The sequence below is a fragment of the Sardina pilchardus genome, chromosome 13, assembly GCF_963854185.1.
Source record: "Sardina pilchardus chromosome 13, fSarPil1.1, whole genome shotgun sequence".
In the NCBI taxonomy this organism is placed as follows: Eukaryota; Metazoa; Chordata; class Actinopteri; order Clupeiformes; family Clupeidae; genus Sardina; species Sardina pilchardus.
This window is the reverse complement of record NC_085006.1, coordinates 15293566-15301566: the sequence shown is the minus strand read 5'-3', so window position 1 is coordinate 15301566 and position 8001 is coordinate 15293566. Positions and strand designations below refer to the sequence as shown.

General features: G+C 42.6%; 1 protein-coding gene and 1 non-coding gene across 2 annotated transcripts; one reads left to right on the top strand and one right to left on the bottom strand.

The window, feature by feature from the left end:
* Positions 1-200: 200 nt before the first annotated feature.
* ilkap (integrin-linked kinase-associated serine/threonine phosphatase) lies at positions 201-4795 on the bottom strand. Its single transcript, XM_062552972.1, has 10 exons — positions 4487-4795; positions 3827-3943; positions 3561-3678; positions 2838-2944; positions 2443-2536; positions 1986-2073; positions 1525-1655; positions 1038-1157; positions 805-886; positions 201-591 (listed from the first exon to the last, which is right to left on the bottom strand). The coding sequence occupies exons 1-10, from the start codon at positions 4527-4529 to the stop codon at positions 445-447; spliced, it is 1047 nt and encodes a 348-aa protein (XP_062408956.1). The 5' UTR covers positions 4530-4795; the 3' UTR covers positions 201-444.
* A 1974-nt stretch (positions 4796-6769) lies between these two features.
* Positions 6770-6842, top strand: trnav-aac (transfer RNA valine (anticodon AAC)). The gene has a single exon. It is a non-coding gene; the product is annotated as a tRNA-Val (tRNA).
* Positions 6843-8001: the final 1159 nt, after the last annotated feature.

Below are 8001 nucleotides of genomic sequence, written 5' to 3'. Positions count from 1 at the left end.
CAATATTAACAGAAATATGAAACTAGTGCAGCGTAGATGTCCAATGTACCATTGATGGTACTTGAAATTTGTCAGACAACTTTTAAAAACAACCTGCCCAAACTCAGATTTCCCTTTCCTTGTGCAGTTTCAGTATCCTTGGTTTTCCTGTGTGCCGAGTGATATTCCGGACCACTTCAATTTAAGACAAACCAAACAAATTATAAAAAAGTAGAAGTTTTATTGAATTATTCAGGGGGGTGGCGATGTGCCCTTTTGCGCAAATGAAACATTGACATTCCTTTCCTTTCCAGATTACAACACCTTCATAAGCGAATTGTCTGGAGAATACAACCCCCTAAATGTCTTTAAACAGTGTGGCATATTTGGCAGAGCACAGCTCTTTCATTGACCTCAGTGCTTTCTGGCGTGATTGAGAGAGACAGAAAGGTGGACGAGTGCCTGTCAGAATTCAATGGACACCAGGATCACGGTGACGTTATCTGCACAGCCCCGCCGCACAGCCTCACTGGCCAATCGCTGGCAAGCGGCGTCATGATGGGCCTCCCACTCTGTCTGCCCCTCCTTCTTCTCCACGGCAACCGATGTGTCCTGAAGGCATCAAATGTTATCACGGTTAGTCCGTCCGCGATAACGTAACCGTAGACATAGAACTAAATTTGATCAAGGCCGACATCTAAACAAACATACTGAAGCAATAAAAACAACAAACACAACAAATACACCACTGCAATCAGTTCGGACAATGAATCTTATCCCCCAATCTGTACGAATGGCTTAGTAAGAATGCTCCAATGTACAAACCTCCAGGATGTTGAGTACATATTTAACAGCTTCCTCTGGCGAGAAGACCTTAAAGAGGCCATCACAGGCCAAAATTACAAACCTGGATGACACAAACACACAGGACCAATTTATGTAACAACCACATTATCCATGCACTTCACACAAACATTGGTCAATTAACATTTACACTACATCTGTAATTGGCATAAATCACATAGAATGTGTAAATTCAATTGGTTTAACTGCCTTACCGATCACTTGCGCTAAGTTGGCAGCGTCTGAGGTCCGGTGTGGAGATCACTCCGCAGCGTTTGTACTGGCCATCCCCTATGGAGCGCGACACCTCCAGGACCCCCAACACGCGGCCATCTCTACACACACACACACACACACACACACACACACACACTGAGTATGACACACAACATCCCAAAGCCTTTTTCTCATCCGTTAAACACAGTACAAGACTGTATTTATGTTATTCTACTTAGCATAGAGAACTGAATTCACCAGTGGCTAATTTGATTATCTGAGCATTCCTGATTTCATTAGGCACATAAAGAACATCCTACATGCATTGTTTTCGATCAGCAGGTAGGTCGGGGGACTGTGACTCCTTACTAGTTCTGAATAATCATACATCCTACCCAACAGCAATAAGGAGTACTGAGATGAAAGCACAGTTGGTGTCCCTAAAGACACACAAACACACACACACACACAGACACACACACATACCTGACTGTTCCCCCTGACCTCTGTATCCTCATCCGCTCCTCGTAAATAGTGGGATTGTGTTCTTTGCTGAGGGCCAGGGTGACGCACTTCTCCCCACCGTCCTCCCCCTGCTCTGACCGACATAGAACAGCCTGAAAGAACAAAGAAACTACACAATGTTTCTCTAGAACAAACACCAAGGTAACGCTGCGTGCACACAGTAAAAAAAAGTGAAAAATGGACAACATTACCATCTCAAAACAATACAGAAAATCAACAAGCTACAGTGCAACTGTTGTGAAGCCCAATGTGTAACATTCAAACACTCAAGAATTTAAATGAGAATGTGGAACATTCAAACATTCAAGAATGTTTGAATGAGACTTCCAACTGAAGTGAAGTGAAAATGGACAGTGGGTTCACATCCAACTGCCATCTCTGAAACAGGGCTTTCAAACATTGCATGTGGTGGAGGGACTCACCCTGCTGTCCCCGAGGTTGGCCACATATAGCACATTGTCCACTACCAGCACACATGTGGCTGTCGAGCCGTCCTTCCACGCTGGTTTCCTGTAGGGCGACATGGTCATCTATAAAACACCTGCAGAAGGCTACTTGCCGAAACATTGCCTAGTAAACTTGTAACTTGTACAGAGCACATGCGTGCAGACTCTATATTACTCTTCAATAGTCTGGAATATCTAAAGGTCCACTGAAAAACTCTGATGGAAAACCAAAACAGTCTTTTACTGCACCTCACATGTATCAAAAATCTTACACAAAATATATACAAGCAGTGGGACATTTTGACTCGCATCTAATTTTAGTGGAGAAAATGCAAGCCTACAAAGATTACCAACTGATCCGAAATACCGTGAGGCCTACGTAGCAATACACACTGACGCTGACTAACATTGAATGGTGGACAAAAGAGCTTACTGGCTTGAGGCTTTCTTCAGGAAGTCCTCATCTGTCTGACGGAAAGTATCCAGCAGACACTTTTTTATTAGCTTGTCCAAGTTCTCAACGTCACCTATGAGGACATGATATCATCGATGTGAATGCATGCCTGTAGTGTGCATTGTGGTGTGGGATGTGTTCAGGACTGTGCCATGATTAAAGATGTAAAATACAATGATAGGACTTTTACAGTGCCTATAAAAAGCACGCCCCCCTCCCCGAATATTTTCCCATTTTATTGCTTTTATAAACAGAATCTTGGTCAATTTGAGAAAGCATATTTCTAGATAGTAATGTTAATTCATTAAGTATATATAATGAAGAGTCAGTGGTTGCACAAGTAATGAATATTCTGTGAGTGATCAGCTTTTTACCTTTGGGGAACTTGGTGACCAGGGTGTGATGCAGATGCTCTGCTGCAAATCGGGAGGCCCTTGCTCCTGCATGACCATCGAACACCGCAAAGTAGGCCAGACGAGAACTGGGACACAGCAGGGACACATATTCACACAACATATACACACAAATGTGTAGCACGTTTTAAGAAATGCTCCACCCTGACCTGTACAATACAGAATTGAGGTCAGTCATTTATGATAAAACTTTTAAAAACAAGAAAAAATGTCTGCAATCTGAACATGGGCAGTGGACCACTTCAGGTATGGAACAATTGATGATGTATAGGCTGGCATCAATGCAGAACTCTTTTTGACGGTTGGTTATTCAGGTTTAAGCAACTTTTTTTCCAGTGAATATGAACTTTAGCAAGCATTCACAATGCAGGAACTATGGCCCCTTCTCAACCTCTCTCCTCGATGCTCGGTCCTCCAGGCTCGTTCCCACTTATCTATAACTAACACTGGATAGACTATCCCATTGTTGCTGTCCATCATTCTTTATCTAGATCAGTGGGAACGAGGACCGAGAAAGGAAGGGAGGATATATAAAAAAATAAATGAGAGCAGCCCTATAACATTTGCAAACGAATATTAGATTGAACATGTGGAAGCAGCGAACCTAAGAGGGAAGTAAGCCAAGCAGACACCCATGCTCATGAATTGGATTACTGTACGTAAGGTAGCATTAGAAAAACTCACACTTGGGACGGTAGAGAAGATATGATGCTGCCCATATCCGGCAGGAGCACGTGAGCATCCTGCATCTCCTCCCTCTCGCCTCTGCGTGCAGCTACATACGCCTTTAGCCTGGCTTGACCTGGCCAGACATTGCACAACACATAACAGGTCAGAACAGGTCGAGCAGGGCAAGGGTCAGTATCCTTGTACACTTGGGGGGGAAATTACATGCAATGAGCAACATACAGACATACAGGTAATACATTTTGTGTGGGAATGTGGAAAACCTTTACAAACTTTCTTTTCCTCTTCATTCTTTTCCACAGTCACCTCTTTCCCGAGCCCCTCGTCGTGTTTCCTCTTCTCACCCCTGCTCTCTTCAGGTGGCTGTGTTGGCCCCTTCCCTGCACCGTACCAATCGGGAAAAGAACTACTGATAGTTACAGACCTTTTTGCATTTCCACATATTTCTGCTGAGATTGAGATTGAGCCTCCACGGGTAAAACTATGGCAAGCTGGCAACCCTGCTTAGTGCATGTTACGTGCTCCCACAGACTATGACCTACTACCCCACTGGGTAACTTCACATTTTTCACAAGAAAAGTTTGACCGACACTGTTTTGGAACATGGCCTGTTTAGTCAGCTAGGTGGGTGACGTTAGCGTCATGCACAATCCACCACAGCCGAACTGCGTGCTTTAAAACGCCCAGACATGGAGATTAATTCGGTACAACGTAATTTATCAAAAAAAATCAGTAATGATGCATAAGTCTAGGTTTGTTAAAAGGTCAATTAACATACCTGAAGTTCATCATGACATGAAATCCCTAACAGTTAGCTGCAAACTTAGCTGCTAGTAGCTAATGCAATGTTCAGTGTCAAAATACACTTACACAAAAACATCAGCACAAAAACATTTGTGTAACAGTTTTGAAAACGTACTTACCTGAAACCTGGGTTGGTTCAGGCAGATCACCGAAGAGATCCATCTCCTACCTCTCCTGCAGCAATGCTATCAGTCAGCGGTGTAGCCAGCTAGATAGCTACACCGTGTTGGTCGTGTTGTGTTTTGCCGGACAGGTAACGTTATCGCCAAATGAGGATTTAGAAAAACATCGCGAAAAACATTGAACAATTCAATTTTCAAACCGCTGCTTTTATTGCCGGAAACTTGGTTCGGCTAAACTAGTCAATTTGCTCACTGACAAATTGGTGAATTGGGCGGTCTCTGCTGTAATGGCTTCCTTTCAGCGCTTCACCGCGTCTGCACCAGAACTCCCGCTCTGGAGGGGGCGTCACTAGACCTAAAACTGAACTAGCTCGCATCGCATGCTTGCTTGTCACTTTGCATACTGTTGACATAGCCATCCTACTGCTGCTGCTGAAAATACAAATTCTTGTAAAGGTCCAAGGTAAATATCTAATACATGTATGTGTAACTATGTTTATTCAAATTAACATTATGAATACTATATGTTTTAAGAATTCGGCATGTTCTTAATAATAAGCAACCAACTTAACCTCTTCAGTCTCCACATTCAGCCTAATCAATAATGTGATTAGCCTATCTAATTCAGCCGGCAGTCATGTCAACAAATGCTAGTTAAAAAAAAAGGAACTCATTGATTTACAGCATAGATATATATATTGACAATATATATGGATTTACAGGAGCATGAGCATCAGGCTAGTGCAAAAGCGGCCTAGAGAGACAACCTCTGGAGAGGTGAGGTGACCCGTAGGCTAGTCAGTAGGCTAGTCAGTGCCAGTCAGAGCCTGGTCAGTGCATGACAGTACTTCCATCATTTGAGCAAGCCCATACAAATTCACAGTGAGTATGTCTTAAGTTGTCTTTTTTTAGCAAACAACTTTCTCACGAAAGAGGACAAGACGTAACGAAATGGAAGAGACAGATGACATGGTAGGCCTAGACCAGGGGTCTGCAACCTTTATTATCAAAAGAGCCATTTTGCCCCCTCATATGCCAAAAAAAATGGTCGGGACGGGAGCCGCAAGAAAATACAGAACTTGTGAACTTTTAAAAGTTTTCATCTTTTAAAAAAAATGTTTTAGGCCTACCTGTTACAACCACTGAATATTGGCTAACAACAGAAGTGCAGTGTGCATTTGTAGGCCTGTATACTTTGAAATAAATTAAACTGTGAGCTGTAGGTCTATTTAAGTCCTCGCTATAGCTAAACCATTGTGTAAAAGTAAAATAAAAACTAACCCACTTTAATATAAATAAAACATTTAGCTGCACCTTAGAAACTTTAAAAATAACTTTTCTTTTTTGAGATTTTTTTATGGTTAGGCTATTGCAGGGTTCACACACTCAAAAAAAGATAGTATCAACTCTAACTTCAAGATAACTGCAACAAAATAAACTAATAATGATATATGAATAACAATTAATTAAGAAACACCCTTTATTTATGTTCGTGTTTTTTTTTTTTTTGTCAAGGCCAAGCTGCTATAAGGAGCCTGAGGAGCCGCATGCGGCTCTGGAGTCGCAGGCGGGTCGCAGGTTGCCTACACGGCCTAGACAATCTAGCAAAGCAGTAGGCCTAGCCTACCCCTACTGTGCCTTGTGCAGTGATGAACTTCACATGCCTATAGCCTACCCGAGGTCAGGCAGGCCTATATTCTTTCCCTGCTGACAGAGAAACAGCTTATGTTGGTAGCTTTTGATGGTTTAGCTGATTGGGCCACCATCTGGTCATGCTGGCGTGACCAGCAAAACCAGCTGGAATGACCATCATACTCTGGTCAAACCTAAAACATGCAAGTGCAAAAACATACCTTGACCAGCTTGACCAGCATCATAAACGGGTCAAACTGTTTTTTTTCCCAGCAGGATTTTAAATTAGACATTGTAGCCTTTTAGTTGGACAATTATGTCAAATGATGAATATGGAAATGACATGTAACAAACAAAACCATGCAATTAATCAATTTGCTTACAGTTAGTGTTTGGACCAGGGGTGTAAGTTATGGGGGGGATGGGGGGTTATAACCCCCCCGCTCCCCAATAATCAAAACCAGTCACAGCCCCCAATAATCATAAATATTAACTGTTGTAGAACATGAAGAAACCCCTAAGGTTAACTCAAAGTTGCACCCCTGGTTTGGACACTTGGGAGTTTGATTTTGGACAGAGAACAATGGGACTTTTTCTCAATGGAGGCAGTTGTTCAAAATGTGAGGTTTGTGCGCCCCCTGGAGTTCAGTTCCCGTAGTGTAGTGGTTATCACGTTCGCCTAACACGCGAAAGGTCCTCGGTTCGAAACCGGGCGGGAACAGGTGACAGCTTTTAACCTCTGTGTGAATGAGATTGCCTACTTCTCATTCAGGAGGTCATGCAACTTCACATAAGAGGACAGTATAAAGAAGACTTTCACCAAGATTGAAATCCTTGTACTACTGCCATGTAGCTTTGTCCTCAGTGAGAGTTGGGGAATTCTTTGGAAAGCTAAATGGAGAATAATTCAGACTCAGACATACTCCAGAAGCTTATAACATTTGTTTGAAATGGCCCGTAGATTTTAGATATCACGTTCTGGCTCTTCAGTTTGCATTTCTGGGTTTTCCATATTCACAACAGCAGAGGGAGCCGTTTGTTCAAATGTAACAGGCCCCGTATTCTTCAATTGAGCACATGTCTGAATATCATGATTAAACATCAGGCCATTGACCATGATTAGTGCATTTGTTGTATCTCTTGCCAAGCTGAGTTGTCATACACCATAGATGTATTTGATAAATACAAATACACCATACACTATAGATGTCTTTGGTAATACAAATGCCTAGTATGTACTGTGCAAACTTACTGTGGCAGCAACATCTTTCTAATCCTGTCTAAACTTGCCACAAGGAGGAGTTTGAACTGATGTCATCCTCTGGCCTATCAGTCAAAAGTGACCTGCTCAACCACTATCACGCTTCCATCATAGAATACTATGAATACTATATTATAGTATTATTATAGTATAGTATAATATAGTATATGATAGTATAATATTATAGTATATTAATTAAGATGAATAACACATTTATGTCCCCCAAAGTTTCCTGCTTATGAAATGTTATGGCTGGGAAGCAAGGAAGCAGATAAGCAAGGAAGCAGATAAGCAATCCATAGCACTTGTGGGTCACACCAATTTCCCTTTGTAACAGTGCTCAGGAATGGCTGCAGTAAGACTTGCACTCGTATCTCTTACGAGAATGAATGGCTTGGCTCACACTTCCTTTATAACGTCAGCAGCAGCAGCAGCAGCAGCAGCGGCAGCTCATGCTTAAGCTCTGAGTGATCTAGGTCCGCCGCTCACACCTTGTCCTGCTCGAGTGGGCCCTGCACACGGCCGCTCACTCACCTGTGCGCTGATGCGGTTGTCATGAACGATGAGAACGAGTCACCGGGGCTGCGGGACAAAAAAAAAAGAAAAAACTGCGGAATAC